General features: G+C 40.0%; 1 protein-coding gene across 1 annotated transcript; it reads left to right on the top strand.

The window, feature by feature from the left end:
• Window positions 1-1,117: 1,117 nt before the first annotated feature.
• otud4 (OTU deubiquitinase 4) lies at window positions 1,118-12,995 on the top strand. Its single transcript, XM_079295822.1, has 21 exons — window positions 1,118-1,417; window positions 1,782-1,865; window positions 3,025-3,075; window positions 3,181-3,227; window positions 3,549-3,621; window positions 3,832-3,913; window positions 4,045-4,207; window positions 4,861-4,909; window positions 5,240-5,342; window positions 6,216-6,280; window positions 6,370-6,467; window positions 6,952-7,037; window positions 7,136-7,304; window positions 7,707-7,839; window positions 8,111-8,179; window positions 8,439-9,159; window positions 9,333-10,022; window positions 10,248-10,288; window positions 10,715-11,357; window positions 11,456-11,559; window positions 11,807-12,995. The coding sequence occupies exons 1-21, from the start codon at window positions 1,268-1,270 to the stop codon at window positions 12,251-12,253; spliced, it is 4,068 nt and encodes a 1,355-aa protein (XP_079151948.1). The 5' UTR covers window positions 1,118-1,267; the 3' UTR covers window positions 12,254-12,995.
• The last annotated feature ends 4,426 nt before the right edge of the window (window positions 12,996-17,421 follow it).

Consider the following 17,421-nt stretch of genomic DNA (forward strand, 5'->3'; position numbering starts at 1 on the left):
TGACAGAAGAACACAACGCTGTGATTTGTATTAAACGAAAAAGTAATTGTGGTGTAAATTGTGGTATACATGAGTACAATTTTGCAGTACTTGTACTTAACTTGAGTATTTAATTTATTTTTGTTTCTTTATATTTTTACTCCAATACATTTTGGAAAACACTGTTGTACTATTTTACTGAACTACATTTATTTTGCAGCTTTAGTTACTCAGAAATAAAATACAATTAACGAATACATTGTTGATATATAAATATATATTAACAAAAAAATTATTAGAATCTCGATGCCGATACCTTTGTACATTTCAAAGGGCTTAACTTGTGTTCAAATTAAGGTCGCAATTAAATATAATAAAACTAAGGTATGATTATTATTGTGTATCAAACATAGCCTAAACTAGTCGTGAAAGGTTGCTTTCACAATATCGTAAATTATATATACATATATAGTATATAGAATATAGTATGTAGGTATCATAAGATTAAAGTTCAGCTGACATCTTTTCTGTGAATATGTTTTCTTTTCCCTCGAATTGAATGCCTTGTTGTTATGTATTTATTTACATATGTGTGTATTCTTTATGGAAATGTCGAAATAAGGACATACATATATTACTACGATTACAATTACTTTTGCTTTAAATCTTGAATACATGACTTTTACTTGTAATATAATCATTTAACACTGAGGGATTATATTAAATAATCATAGTAAAATAATTATATAAATAATTAGAGCAAACAATTATATTATTGAAAATAAAAATAATACATTATATTTATAATAAAAATGATATTTATAATACTAATAATAATAATGATAATAACTACTCTACATTGAAATGTGTCCAGTGTTTATTCTGAGGGTTATGAATCAACGTGAAAATAAAAGTTACCTGCAGCTTTTTAATATTTATATTGTATTAAGACTTTTACTTTGTTGAACTAGAGGAAGTGCTATGACGCGCTCCGCCTAAACTTGACGCCGAAGAAGAAGGAAGGGGCGTGTCGCTAGCTCGCGTGCTAACTGCGAGCTATAGTTGACTGTCCTACTTTCACTTTCACACAGTCGTGAGCTCCTTCTTCAGGGCTTCTTCCTGGGAAACGAAACAAGACGCCGACATTTTTTCCTTCGACCCTCGGCAGATGAAGATGTTTAAATATAATCGGCGCCGATATTAAAACTTGTAGCCGGTGACATCTAAACGATTTAGAGCTTTAAAAACAACCAGGTAGCGTTACTTCACCAGCTAACAGCTGCTAGCAATGGACGGCGGCGGCGGCGGCGGAAGCGTGAAAAGTACCGAGGAAAAGGGGTCAGAGAAACTAATGGACGACTACCTGAAGTCGCTCGGTCTGCATCGGAAGAAGATCGCCAAAGACGGCTCGTGCTTGTTCAGAGCTGTCGCGGAGCAGGTGAAGTGTTACAACTGGTAGAAAAAAATCTGGTTTACGACAAACAAACGTGGGCTTGGTCTGTTTGTTGTGCTCGTGTGAGCTAACAAGTGTGTTGTAATGTTAGCCGAATGAAAGCTAGCATAAGTAGGACGGCTGTCAGCTGAGCTCGAGATAAAAGTCAACATTTATAAACTTTAACACGTTAATACTCTTAAATCAGCAGCTTTTTAATGGAGTTCTGAATGAAACACAGATAAAGTAGTTAAGGGCTCAAGTTTTTAAAACAAACTATACATATGATGCATTTAACATGTTGTGTTACCGTTAATATTCAACCGTTAATATTAACGGTTATTAACTGTTGTTGTGCTTTATTGTCCAGGTGCTGCATTGCCAAAGTCTTCACACTAAAGTTAGAGCGAAGTGTGTGGAGTTCCTGAAGGAGAACCGAGAGAGTTATGAGGCTGTAAGTTCACTAAAACCTCCCCATATATCTATAAAGTAGATATAACTAACGTTATATGTATCTATAGACATGAGACTGTAAGTTCACTACTAACACCAGAACAGTGTTTATACACGAAAACCTCCGATATTAATAAAGCAGCTTTATCTTGGATCAGAGAGGCCGGTGAGTGTTTATATTAATGAAATAATTATTGTTTTTATTTAGTCTGAAGTGGATCTGGTGGTGTTTTGTCAAAATGCGACGCACACATGGTGTAATGTACTCACAGCCTCTGGTATGTTATGTGGCAGAGAACAGGTTTAACAAGCAAAATGTTGATTTAAATAATCAAAATAAAACTGGTCCTGTAAAATATAAAACATTAAAGTAGTTGTAATAGTAGTTTTAGTCACTTGATTTTTAAGAAATTTATAAAACACCTTTTTTGCCCTTTTCTGATATTTTATGAAACAAAACAATAAATTGAGATGAATCTATTGGGACAATATTTAATATTTACAACCCTAAAGGTATTTTATATACTTTTATTTTAACAAAACATCGATACTAAATGTTTTAAAAATGTGATTGTAGTAAATCTTGTGTTTAAAAACACGTGTTAAAGAGTATAACCAACGAAACACCCAATGACGGCAGCATTAGATGAAGCTTCTAACTCTCAATCGACACCATCACAAAGCAGATGAAGTGAGACTAAATGTTGCTCTGAGCCTCAACGGATCAGAGACGAATGTAAGAAGTTTAATGACGTGTAGCTGAGAGTTGTTTCATAGCTGAGGTTGAGAGTCAACTGAAAGTAAAAGTTTGAGTCTTTTAGTTTTATGACTGATATAAAATCACAGAGCCTCACCTCGCTCTCCAGCAGGGCCTGACTACATCTCCCAGAATGCAGTTCATCAGGTTTTTAGAGCCAGTCTGTGAGCCTCAGTAGATCTGAGAGGGTGTGACTCACAGGTTACGAGGGTTTGTGATCTGCAATGCATTCTGGGCTTTTTTTAAAGTCTCTTTACTTCCTCTCGTATTATATTAATTTCTCCTTCTTTCACTTTCACACCAAACATGGACGTTTACGGCTAAACTTTAGAGAATTGAAGGATTCAAAGTGACGTTGCATATTGTTTTATCGATAATACTCATGACGTCTGTTGTGTTTCAGTTTATTGAAGGAGACTTTGAGGATTATCTCTTCAAGCTTCAAGACCCTCAGGTAACAGAAGCACCGACTTCCTCATGAATAAATGAAGTGTTTCATGAAGAACTCAGAACTGTATTGTCGTTAAAGTGACGTTCGCGCTGCGCTCTGTGTTTGCAGCAGTGGGTGGGAGAGGTGGAGATCAACGCGCTGGCCGTTATGTACAAGTAAGACTCTTCTTCTTCTGTGGTGGTTTGACGTGTTTCCACGTGAAACAGGAAGTCGACTGAACGTCGGATGTTTTCCAGAATAAAGTTTGACTTCGTTCTTGCAAATGTTTTTTTAATGTTTCTGTACTCTGCAAACAAACAGAAGACGGTTTTTTGTAATAAAAACCTACGACGGGCGGCTGCTACTTTTAAGTGTCTAACGTTTATCTTTGTAAGGAAAAGTGGATCTACATCGAGAGTTTGATGAAGAATCCGTGTCTTTATTGCTTCATATTTATTGAGTTTAAAGTGTTTACTTGTGTGTTTGTCGTTCTGTAGGAGAGATTTTCTGATCTTCCAGGAAGCCGGAAAACCGGCCGTCAACATCACAGACAACAACTTCAAAGACAAGGTGAGAAGAAGAAGACACACTTTAATCTTCATGTTTCCACCGGCGGTCAGTTTTAGTTCAGCTGCAATAAACTCCATCATTCTGAAGATCATACATTCAACTCTTTGAGGATTATAATTTATAGATGAGAGATGTTCTATATGAGAGATGTTTATTATTTAGTAAATGAACAGAAACTGAACTTTGAAGTCTTTGTTGTTTCTCTGTCAGGTGCGGTTGTGTTTCCTGAACGGGAATCACTACGACAGCGTTTATCCCGTCAGCCACATCAAAGGAGCCGCTCTCTGTCAGTGTGAGTGTTTGAAGTCCGATTCATTCATGGATTCTTAAGACGTCCAGTTTCTAAAGCCTCTAAAAACAAATCGTCCTTCTGTGTAAACTCCCGACATGAACCATAAAGTAACCGCGCGTCTCCTCCGTCAGCCATCTTGTACGAGCTTCTGTACGACGATGTGTTCCACGTGGACCGGTCCTCTCTGGGTCCGTGCCAGCGGAGCAGCCGGCCGGCCGACCTGCTGAGTGACGACGGCATGAACGTCTGCGTCAGCAGCGACGACTCGGACCTGGACGCTGGAGAGCCGCTCTGGTAGGTTATTGATTAGTTACTAACGGGTAGTAGTGAGGATATACTTTATACTTTGTGGACTTGGGTTTTACTCCTGTTTTGCTGCATTAAAAATCCTTACACTTCAATTGTAATTCATATTCATTTTGAAGGTTTCTTACCTCTTTATTATTTTAATTGATAACAATTCAGTATCAATGTATTTGTTCCATTTAAATGTAATTGATTTGTTGCCACATGAAACTGATACAGCAAACCGAATCTAAGGCATTGATATCAGATATTGGTGACAATATACTACATACATTATGTATTCAACTACATACATTATGTACTTGTACTACTGTTTGTTTTTTAACTATTTTATTGCTTCATTAAAAAGATGTGAGATTAAATTATAGTGAAGGTGTTTTGCAACATTGTTGAACAATTTATTATTTTGATAACAATTCATAATTAGTTACATTTAGTTTTAAATTAAGAAAGTTACACGTTAAGTCCAGCCTGATGTTTCTGACACATTCAGTATTGATCTCAGTGAGAAACGACTTGTTGATCAAACATCTGATCGACTCTCCAGCTGATTAGTACTTCAGTGACGTTTACGTGAGTATTTCAGTGTAGTATTAGTACTTTCATCTGAATACTCATGATGTGTTTTTTTCATGATTCAGGGTAGAAAATGGAACGAGCACGACGACTACAAGATACAACAACCAGAGGGTAAAACATCAACCCAAACCCTACACACACCTCTACTTTATCAACCTTATAGTGAATTACTGTCTCTGTCTCTCTCTCTGTGTCTCGCTCTCTGTCTCTCTCGCTCTCTGTCTCTCGCTCTCTGTCTCTCTGTGTCTCTCGCTCTCTTGCTCTGTCTCTCTCTCTCTCTGTGTGTCACTCTCGCTCTGTCTTTCTCTCGCTCTCTGTCTCTCTGTGTCTCTCGCTCTCTCGCTCTGTCTCTCTCTCTCTGTGTGTGTCTCTCTCGCTCTGTCTTTCTCTCTCTCTGTCTCTCGCTCTGTCTCTCTCTCTCTGTGTGTGTCTCTCTCTCAGGGTCGTGGGCGTGGCCGTCTCCTGCCTGAGAGGGTGAGGCGTTCACTGAACCCGACTATGTTCAGAAACGTTGAGTACGACGTCTGGCAGAAGTCCAAGAGAGGTGACGATAACAAATGAATCGTCTTTATCGAAACGAAAAGTTCTGCTGAAACAATGAATTAATTAATACGTCTATAAAATGTATCGATCCAAACTGATCTCCTCAAATATGCAGTTTAAAGACAGAAGATAAGAAAAACCTCTATTAACCTTTTGATGTGAAATAAATACAAAACAAAATAAATAATAACATTTAAAAGCAAGAGGGACATTCTGTGAACCATAATAATATTAATGTAATATAGTATGATATAGTGTTATCGCTATGATTATTTAATATTCATGTTATACTATTTACCTAATTTATGTGTTCAGTTATTTGTCATACTGTTTTATTACATTATAAAATTAATTATGCCTTATTTTATGTCTTATGTCTATATTTATTATGATATATATATGGTTTTAACGGTAACTGGGTTGTGGTTTTAACGGTAACTGGGTTGTGGTTTTAACGGTAACTGGGTTGTGGTTTTAACGGTAACTGGGTTGTGGTTTTAACGGTAACTGGGTTGTGGTTTTAACGGTAACTGGGTTGTGGTTTTAACGGTAACTGGGTTGTGGTTTTAACGGTAACTGGGTTGTGGTTTTAACGGTAACTGGGTTGTGGTTTAAACGGTAACTGGTTTGTGGTTTTAACGGTAACTGGTTTGTGGTTTTAACGGTAACTGGTTTGTGGTTTTAACGGTAACTGGGTTGTGGTTTTAACGGTAACTGGGTTGTGGTTTTAACGGTAACTGGGTTGTGGTTTTAACGGTAACTGGGTTGTGGTTTTAACGGTAACTGGGTTGTGGTTTTAACGGTAACTGGGTTGTGGTTTTAACGGTAACTGGGTTGTGGTTTTAACGGTAACTGGTTTGTGGTTTTCTTTCAGCACAACAGAAGATGGATTATTGCATCGCTGCTGGGATGCAGTTCACTGTAGGAGACCGCTGTCAGGTGAGTGGGACGAGTTCAGGGTCTCACTCTACTTGTGTACATAAATATACGTGTATAAATATACATATACATGTGTATATCACCTGTAGGTTCGTCTCGAGGGGCGGAGCTACAGCGCCACCATCAAGGAGGTTTCTCCCAACAACGGCCCAGTGAGCGTCTATTTAGAAGAACTGGCAACCAGGAAGTAAGTCACTAACAACACATGTGCTATACTGTAGTATTCAGACCCTTTACTGCAGTACAAGTACTAATACCACACTGGAAATATTCAGTTACAGTAAGTGTTGGTATAATCAGTCAAATGTAGTTAAAGTATTCAATGTGATTATTTTCATTATGATTAATCTGCTGATTATTTTCTCCATTCATCAATTGATTGTTTATTTGTAAAAATGATGAGAATACAGGGAAGTACATCCTCAAATATATTACGAATACATTAACTTTATTAACATTACTAATATTTTAACATTATCACTGATAGATTAACATAATGAACCAGAAAATGTATTTACATGATAAATGACTGATTGGTTAGTTTGAGCTGTATTTATTGATTATTTATTTAATATGTTGGGTAAAAATACAAAGTGGCATGAAAATAAATGTCTCCAGTAAAGTACAAGTACCTGAAATGTGTACTTAAGTGCAGTACTTCCTGTCTGCAGACAGGTTCCTCTGTGGAGTCTCCGTCCTCACGATGATGAGAGCAGCTGGAGTACAGTGGTCAACAGAGACAAGAGGCTCAACGGAGGTGAGACAGACGCATATGAACACAGTCTGTCTCTGTCTGTCTGTCTCTCACATAAACTCTTAAAGTAAACGGACTAATGATCCTTCGTTCCCTCTCAGAGTGGGAGGAGAGGGGTAAAGGAAGAGGCAGAGGGAAGAACATCGCAGCAGCCTCTTCCTCCTCCGTTTCCCAGGCAACAGCCCCGGGCTCCAGTGGGCGTATGCTAAAGCAGCACTCATGGCCCCCGCAGGCCACCGTAGAGGAGCAGGGGGGTTCCAAGGTCTCCAGGTCAGTGTGTGTGTGTGGAGAGGATTTAAGTGAATCTACTGCTGGTCCAACAGAGTCTAAAGGAGGGTTCAGAACAGGAAGTGACAATGTTTAGACTGAGGAGTGACGTAGAGACGCGTATACGTTTCTGGAGTTGACCTGTCAATCAGCGTGTAGCCCCGCCCTAAAGCATCCCCTGCTTCATGGTCTGTGTGACTCTAAATGGACCATAATGTACTAAATGAACATCATGCTGTATTGAAGAAGACTTGAAACTAGAGATTGAGACATAAACTCATGTTTACAATGTTTACTGAGGTAATAAATCAAGAGAGAAGTAGAGTCATTTTCTATAGACTGCTATACAACCAGAGGAGTCGCCCCCTGGTGGACATTAGAGAGAACACAAGTGTTTGTTTTTAGGAAGTCTTTGAGCTCGATGGATCCTCCCTTCGGTCTGACGGACAAGCAGCGTTCGGACAAAGTGGAGGAGGAGAGGAACGTGGCGTTGGCGGAGATTCAGCTCAGAGACGAGAACAGCTTCCCCGCCCTCGGGGTGAGTCCGCATTAATCTACCGTCACTCAAACCTGAGGACCTACATGAAGACAGTCACCTGCTTACAACAACATATTATGTAACCCTTTGATTTGTTTAAAGAAAAGATGCTTTTACATCCCGCCGGTGGGTTTTGGGGTTCAGAGGGTTCATTTCTTTATTTCTCTGTTTAACAAACTGAACAGGAAGTAAATCTTTGTTTTTGTCCTCTTTTAAAAATATGACTTTAAATGTTCGTCTCACGTTTCTTTGTTTCGCTCCCCTGGCTCAGGGTGGGGTGCAGAGCGATGGAGGGAGGAGGAAGGGAGGAGACAAGAGACGATGCCAAGGAATCAAGGCGGTGAGTTTGTGTCTTCTTAAGTAACCTGGTGTTCAAAAGAAACTTAAAATACATCGTTAAAACTGCTAATGACAATATTTATTTGAGTCAAAGCAAGTATTTAAATGAACATGATTTTAACTGCATGTTTTCTACAAATACCCACTAAAGATGACACTAATGAAAGTAAAAATACAACGGCTATTATCGACCTCCTGATGGGAATCTTTCATTTCATGTATTGAATTCATGCAGGTGAACACTAATCTGTCTTTTATAGAAAAGTCCAGTTGAAGACGTCGGAGCGCCGTCTCCTTCTGCTGGAGAAAGACCCAAATCCTCCACCCCTCCTCTTGCATCCGCTGCTGCTGCTACGAGTACTACTGCTGCTGCTACGAGTACTACTCCTAGTACTACTCCGAGTACTACTCCTAGTGCTACTACACCCCCCAACCCCTCCCTCCCTGCAGCCAAACCTCCTGCTGCTCCGTCTGCAAACGCCGACTCTAATTCAGCTAAATCGAACACACAGTGTTACGCTTTAGCTCCTCCTCTTCCTCCTCCTGCTGCATTAGCTCCTCCTCTTCCTCCTGCTGCTTTAGCTCCTCCTCTTCCTCCTGCTGCTTTAGCTCCTCCTCTTCCTCCTGCTGGCCCCCTGAGCATCAAACCTCGGGTGGCGGGCGGCGCCGTGCCTCCCTCCGTCCCCTTCCTCCCCCCTGCTCTCGCTGCTGCTTCCTGCTCGTCGTCTCCTCCCCTCTCGCTTCCTCCCAAGTCGTCCTCTCCTCCTCCGTCCTCTGCGCTGCCTCCTCCCACTTTCATCGCCCCCATCGCTCCCTCCGCCGCCGCCGCTCAGGCCTTCCTCCCTCTCTCCTCCTCCCTCCCCCGTTCCTCCCCTCCTGTCTCCTCTCTCCCCCACTCCCCCAGTCCACCCTCCTCCTTCTCCTCATCTCTAATCCACCAGGCTGCTCAAGTGCGTGAGGCTCCGCCCCCTTCTGCACAAAGTAAGGAACCTTCTTTATTGGTGTTGAAATAGTTCATTTCAAGCATATTTAGTCCACTTCAGGAATATTTTAAAAGCTCTTTTACGCCTTTTTATTTGAAAGCTGATAGTAGAGAGATGAAGATGAACCACCAGAGCACCGCTGTCTTCATGTCTCCTCTTCTCTCTCTTCAGATCCTCCAAATGTCGGAGCTCCTCTGACTACATCTCAGGCCTTCCAAAACCTGCCTCCGATGCCCCAAAACCAGAGCCAGATCTCAGTGACCCAGACCCGAACCCAGACCTCATCAACACAAGCTGAGAACCAAACCGCCATCATCCAGATGCCCCAGATGCAGAGCGAAGCCCGGCAGCAGCACCACCGACCTCAGTCCCTCTCTGAAGTGGTCTCGCTGCCTCAGGTCCAGTACCTCCCACAGTCCCAGTCTGAGGTGGCCCAGGTCCAGTCCTCTCATCCAGCTCCAGGATCTCTCTACCCCCCCCACACCTCTCAGGGTTCAGGTCCTCACCTCCAGCCTCCTCACCCCTCCCAAGTCCCTCATCCCTCCCTCTCTCTCTCCACCTCCCATCCCAACACCCAGAATCAAACGGAGGACTCTCCTCACTCCGAGTCCATGGTCTACCCCCCTCCTCACCCCCCTCCTCACCCATCTCCTCACCCCCAGCTACAGTCAGCTCCTCCCCCTCCTCCCCCATCTCCTCATCCCCCCCACCTCCAGTCCATCCCAGTAGCTGTCCCCCTGTCCCAGCTGTCCCAGCTCTACCAGGACCCCCTTTACCCCGGGTTCCCTCAGGGGGAGACGGGGGACGTGGCTCTGACTCCCCTCTTCTCCTCCAGCCAATCAGGGGACGACCTGCCGCAAGGTGAGCTGGGAAAAATGAACTCTGAAACTGATTGTTTTATTATCGACAAATCAAATCATTTTTAGTCTTCAAATGTAAAAGAATGAAAAATGAAACAACTGAGGAAATAGTTTCAGATGAATTGATTACTCGTTGACATTTCTGTGATAAATGCTGATTTTAAAAAGCGCTTCCTAAATATAATGTGTTATAATATTAATATTTGATGTTCGGTTTTCTCTGCAGATCTCAACATCTTGAGGTTTTTCTTCAACTTGGGCATCAAGGTAAGAAAAAAAGTACTCATAGAAAATATAAATCTGATCATAAAACATTAGTTTTTTAACATGAGCACAGAGCAAACTATTGTGATAAGAATTCCATAAATACATTAAAGGACATTTTCCAGTTGGAAATGAGTTCATTTTCCACCATGAATCATGAATAATATGTGTTGGTGAATATTATAATATAACTTCCATCAAGCTTCTTTTCCAGAGTTAGATTCGAAGATCGATACCTTCATGTCTGTATGAAGCCGCTTAGCTTAGCATAAAGGGGGAAACAGCTGGCCTGTCTTTGTGTGAAGGCAGCAGAGAATCGGCTGTCTCATGTCTTCTCCCGTCCTTCGTGTCTTCTCCCGTCCTTCGTGTCTTCTCCCGTCCTTCGTGTCTTCATGATGTGACACCCCCCCTGCTCTCTCTTCTCTCCAGGCCTACTCCATGCCCATGTGCCCCCCCTACCTCTACCTCCTCCCCCTCCAGCAGACCCACACCATGCAACCCAAGCTGCCCTCCCGCTCCCCCTCCCCTCCCCTCCCCCACTACCCCCCCACCAGGCACCGGGAGGCGTACCAGCCACACCCCCCTTACCCGCCGACTTCAGCATCCATGTACGACCAACAACAAGCCCCGGTTTCTGAGCCCCCCCATCCCAGTGACCCCCACTTCACCCAGGTTGGGTACCCCTTCACCCAGCCCCAACCCCCCCACAGGATTTCCTCCCCCTCGTTGTCCTGGCAGCAGCAACAGATGCCCCCCCACAGAAACACAACCTACCCGGTTGGGTATCCCAATGCTAGCTCAACATATCGGGGTACCCCCCCACCCTTGTCTCAGGGCTACCACCCGGGTCAAGGCCAGGGACACCTGGGGTACCCTCAGTACTCAATGGGGTACCAGTCTTCATCGGCCCCCCCTGAAGAGCTCCAGGTGAGTCAGGCGTCGATGGAGCAGCGTCAACCCACCAACGGGGACCCAATGCACGGGCCCAGCAGAGTCCCTGGTCCTCTGGAGAGTCCCGGTGCTGCTAATGTGGCTAATGCTAACAACAGAGCAGTGGTGGTTCCTGGTTTTGGTACGTTGACAGATTTTATCACACGAGTCCTAATTAAAGTGTTGAAATAAATACTCACAATCAATCAACTGAAGTGTTTTTATGTTTGCTGGCACCAGGTGGAACCAGCATGTCCTTCCCATCGGCCCTGAAGGAGGAGCAGGGAGACGGTATGACCAGAGCAGTGCTGCTGGTGGACCCGCCATTCAACAACACGCCCATAGTGCGTATAACACACACCGTTTAATGTTGTATTCATCACTGTGGTGGGAGTAGAAGTCATCTGTAGTGGCAGTATAATAGTACCTGGAGTTTCCGTTTGTAGTAGTCGTACAAAAGTACCAGTAGTAACATATGTAGTGGTAATAGTAACCATTGTAGTAATAGTATCAGAGTACCTGTAGTAATGTGTTGTAGCAGTGAAACCCTTGTGGTCGTATATTAATACATCAGTAAATGTTTCCTTTCAGATCAAACTGGTTTCAAAACCTGATGTCAAAGACGTCTCCATGAATCCCAGAAGCTCTCCGTCACCGTATGACGTCATCTCCAAGACGACCGTCTCCGCCGACAACAACAACCCCTCCCGCGGTTACCGTGGCTTCCGGAGACCACCGCCTCATCATCATCCCACCAACGCGTACGTCCAGCTGGGACCCCCGGAGCCCAACCAGGTGGGTTACCTGGAGTCCCTGTCTGTGGGCTGCAGCACAGAGGATGACTGGGACGAGGCGGCGGGATTCAAACCGACCACCTTGAACCACAGGGGGTCCAGGAAGACCCCCCGCGGAGGGAGAGGAAGGGGAGGCTACGATCCAGTGAGGGGGGGCGCCAGGAGGAGGCACGGAGGAGACGACTTAAACTACATTCAGTTTAGCCCCTCCCATAGGGGGAGGGGCCGGGAGAGAGGCTACTAGCTCTCTCAGCCAATGAGAGGAGAGGACACTGGAAGGTGATGTTTTTATTTTCTCTCTGCTGAGTTTGGTGATAACATTTATATCGCTCTCACGCCTGGATGCTCTACATGACGCCACAGCTGTTAGCCAATTAGCTTAGCTTTGCATAAAGACTCCAGTCCTTATGCTAAGCTAAGTTAACCATCTTCTAGCTACAGCATTACAAACACTGTACGAACATGAATGGAATCCATCTTTTCTCATCTAACAATATTTTCCAATAAAAGTAGAACAATTTCTTTAATCGGACGTCAAATTTCAGATTCTCTAGCGTCCCTCGAACGCTTCGCATGTCGGTAAATCTTTAGACATTTAAACGTATTTCAGCAAAAATACACTCCGAGCTCTTCTGTTTGCACTGCGAGGACAGAACTGAGGTCTATGATTGTAAAATCTTAATTTGAGAATGGCTTTATGGGTCGATAGAAGAAGGTGACTTTATATCTTCAGCGTTTTTTTTTTTTTTTTAATGGTCTGTCTTGTTGCTGCTGGTTTCCTTTTTATGCATTTGTCTCGTTTTTTTCTTCACCGGGTTTATTTTTCGTTCTCCCGTCAAGTTCAATCAACTAGAGATTCAGTGCCTTACGCTTGCAACCTTTTACCGTTATTTGTTTTTTGGGAAACACTGCTGTACAGAACTGAAGACTGTTGTCTGTGTTGAATTTTTCTATGCGATTGATTAAATAAAACTTTGGTTCAGATAGTCTGTCTTTTTGTGTTATTTTTATTGCGTTTGTACTGAGAGGAGACAAAGAGACGGAGAGAGGACGTTTCACTCCAGAACTTTTTAAAGGAAAGATAGCGGAACCGTCAACTCCAGACTGCTGTACTATGACTTTTTTCTACATGCTATACTATGACTGTTTTTGACTTTTTCAGACATGCTATACTATGACTGTTTTTGACTTTTTAGACGTGCTATACTATGACTGTTTTTGACTTTTTCCGACATGCTATACTATGACTGTTTTTGACTTTTTCAGACATGCTATACTATGACTGTTTTTGACTTTTTCAGACATGCTATACTATGACTGTTTTTGACTTTTTCAGACATGCTATACTATGACTGTTTTTGACTTTTTAGACGTGCTATACTATGACTGTTTTTGACTTTTTCAGACATGCTATACTATGACTGTTTTTGACTTTTTCAGACATGCTATACTATGACTGTTTTTGACTTTTTATGACATGCTATACTATGACTGTTTTTGACTTTTTTCGACATGCTATACTATGACTTTTTTTCGACATGCTATACTATGACTTTTTTCGACATGCTATACTATGACTTTTTTTCGACATGCTATACTATGACTTTTTTCGACATGCTATACTATGACTTTTTTTCTACATGCTATACTATGACTTTTTTAGATTTTTATCGACATGTTATACTGACTTTTTGGACTTCGACACGCTATTCTATGACCTTTTTCGACATGTTATACGATGATTCTTTTCGCCATGTTATACTATGACTTTCCGACATGTTATACTTAGACTTTTTTCGACATTACTATTTTCGACATGTTATACGATGACTTTTTTCGACATGTTATACGATGACTTTTTTCGACATGTTATACGATGACTTTTTTAGATTTTTATCGACATGTTATACTATGACTTATTTCGACATGTTCTACTGACTTTTTAGACTTTGTTCGACATGTTATACTATGACTGTTTTTGAATTTTTCGACATGCTATACGATGACTGTTTTTGACTTTTTTCGACATGCTATACTATGACTGTTTTTGACTTTGTTCGACATGTTATACTATGACTGTTTTTGACTTTTTATGACATGCTATACTATGACTGTTTTTGAATTTTTCGACATGCTATACTATGACTTTTTTCGACATGCTATACTATGACTTTTTCCGACATGCTATACTATGACTTTTTTTGACTTTTTCCGACATGCTATACTATGACTGTTTTTGACTTTTTCCGACATGCTATACTATGACTGTTTTTGACTTTTTCAGACATGCTATACTATGACTGTTTTTGACTTTTTAGACGTGCTATACTATGACTGTTTTTGACTTTTTAGACGTGCTATACTATGACTGTTTTTGACTTTTTAGACGTGCTATACTATGACTGTTTTTGACTTTTTAGACGTGCTATACTATGACTGTTTTTGACTTTTTCCGACATGCTATACTATGACTGTTTTTGACTTTTTCAGACATGCTATACTATGACTGTTTTTGACTTTTTCAGACATGCTATACTATGACTGTTTTTGACTTTTTCAGACATGCTATACTATGACTGTTTTTGACTTTTTCAGACATGCTATACTATGACTTTTTTTTTACTTTTTTCGACATGCTATACTATGACTTTTTTCGACATGCTATACTATGACTTTTTTTCGACATGCTATACTATGGCTTTTTTCGACATGCTATACTATGACTTTTTTTCTACATGCTATACTATGACTTTTTTAGATTTTTATCGACATGTTATACTGACTTTTTGGACTTCGACACGCTATTCTATGACCTTTTTCGACATGTTATACGATGATTTTTTTCGCCATGTTATACTATGACTTTCCGACATGTTATACTTAGACTTTTTTCGACATTACTATTTTCGACATGTTATACGATGACTTTTTTCGACATGTTATACGATGACTTATTTCGACATGTTATACGATGACTTATTTCGACATGTTCTACTGACTTTTTAGACTTTGTTCGACATGTTATACTATGACTTTTTTCGACATGCTATACTATGACTTTTTTCGACATGCTATACTATGACTGTTTTTGACTTTTTATGACATGCTATACTATGACTGTTTTTGACTTTTTATGACATGTTATACTATGACTTTTTTCGACATGCTATACTATGACTTTTTTCGACATGCTATACTATGACTGTTTTTGACTTTTTTCGACATGCTATACTATGACTTTTTTCGACATGCTATACTATGACTGTTTTTGACTTTTTTCGACATGCTATACTATGACTTTTTTAAAAACTTTTTTCGACATGCTATACTATGACTGTTTTTGACTTTTTTCGACATGCTATACTATGACTTTTTTTGACTTTTTTCGACATGCTATACTATGACTTTTTTCGACATGCTATACTATGACTTTTTTGACTTTTTTCGACATGCTATACTATGACTTTTTTCGACATGCTATACTATGACTGTTTTTGACTTTTTTCGACATGCTATACTATGACTTTTTTTGACTTTTTCCGACATGCTATACTATGACTGTTTTTGACTTTTTCAGACATGCTATACTATGACTGTTTTTGACTTTTTAGACGTGCTATACTATGACTGTTTTTGACTTTTTCAGACATGCTATACTATGACTGTTTTTGACTTTTTCAGACATGCTATACTATGACTGTTTTTGACTTTTTTCGACATGCTATACTATGACTGTTTTTGACTTTTTCAGACATGCTATACTATGACTGTTTTTGACTTTTTTCGACATGCTATACTATGACTTTTTTCGACATGCTATACTATGACTTTTTTTGACTTTTTTCGACATGCTATACTATGACTTTTTTCGACTTTTTCAGACATGCTATACTATGACTGTTTTTGACTTTTTTCGACATGCTATACTATGACTGTTTTTGACTTTTTCAGACATGCTATACTATGACTTTTTTCGACATGCTATACTATGACTTTTTTTGACTTTTTTCGACATGCTATACTATGACTTTTTTCGACATGCTATACTATGACTGTTTTTGACTTTTTTCGACATGCTATACTATGACTGTTTTTGACTTTTTTCGACATGCTATACTATGACTTTTTTTTGACTTTTTCCGACATGCTATACTATGACTTTTTTGACTTTTTTCGACATGCTATACTATGACTTTTTTCGACATGCTATACTATGACTGTTTTTGACTTTTTTCGACATGCTATACTATGACTGTTTTTGACTTTTTAGACGTGCTATACTATGACTGTTTTTGACTTTTTCCGACATGCTATACTATGACTGTTTTTGACTTTTTCCGACATGCTATACTATGACTGTTTTTGACTTTTTCCGACATGCTATACTATGACTGTTTTTGACTTTTTCAGACATGCTATACTATGACTGTTTTTGACTTTTTCCGACATGCTATACTATGACTGTTTTTGACTTTTTAGACGTGCTATACTATGACTGTTTTTGACTTTTTCCGACATGCTATACTATGACTGTTTTTGACTTTTTCAGACATGCTATACTATGACTGTTTTTGACTTTTTAGACGTGCTATACTATGACTGTTTTTGACTTTTTCAGACATGCTATACTATGACTGTTTTTGACTTTTTATGACATGCTATACTATGACTGTTTTTGACTTTTTTCGACATGCTATACTATGACTTTTTTTCGACATGCTATACTATGACTTTTTTTCGACATGCTATACTATGACTTTTTTAGATTTTTATCGACATGTTATACTGACTTTTTGGACTTCGACACGCTATTCTATGACCTTTTTCGCCATGTTATACGATGATTTTTTTCGCCATGTTATACTATGACTTTCCGACATGTTATACTTAGACTTTTTTCGACATTACTATTTTCGACATGTTATACGATGACTTATTTCGACATGTTATACGATGACTTATTTCGACATGTTATACGATGACTTATTTCGACATGTTATACGATGACTTATTTCGACATGTTCTACTGACTTTTTAGACTTTGTTCGACATGCTATACTATGACTGTTTTTGACTTTTTATGACATGCTATACTATGACTGTTTTTGACTTTTTTCGACATGCTATACTATGACTGTTTTTGACTTTTTATGACATGCTATACTATGACTGTTTTTGACTTTTTTCGACATGCTATACTATGACTTTTTTCGACATGCTATACTATGACTTTTTTAAACTTTTTTCGACATGCTATACTATGACTTTTTTCGACATGCTATACTATGACTTTTTTCGACATGCTATACTATGACTTTTTTCGACATGCTATACTATGACTTTTTTAAAAACTTTTTTCGACATGCTATACTATGACTTTTTTCGACATGCTATACTATGACTTTTTTTAAA

Source organism: Melanostigma gelatinosum, assembly GCF_949748355.1.
Source record: "Melanostigma gelatinosum genome assembly, chromosome: 23".
Taxonomy (NCBI): Eukaryota; Metazoa; Chordata; class Actinopteri; order Perciformes; family Zoarcidae; genus Melanostigma; species Melanostigma gelatinosum.

What these genes read in the sequence shown, in the direction of transcription:
- otud4 (XM_079295822.1), top strand. Translation starts at nt 1,268, where the DNA reads ATGGACGGCGGCGGCGGCGGCGGAAGCGTGAAAAGTACCGAGGAAAAG. An exon ending in CTGTAGGAGACCGCTGTCAG is followed by an intron (nt 6,281 to 6,369) that starts GTGAGTGGGACG and finishes TATCACCTGTAG; the next exon opens with GTTCGTCTCGAGGGGCGGAG. An exon ending in GATGCCAAGGAATCAAGGCG is followed by an intron (nt 8,180 to 8,438) that starts GTGAGTTTGTGT and finishes TGTCTTTTATAG; the next exon opens with AAAAGTCCAGTTGAAGACGT.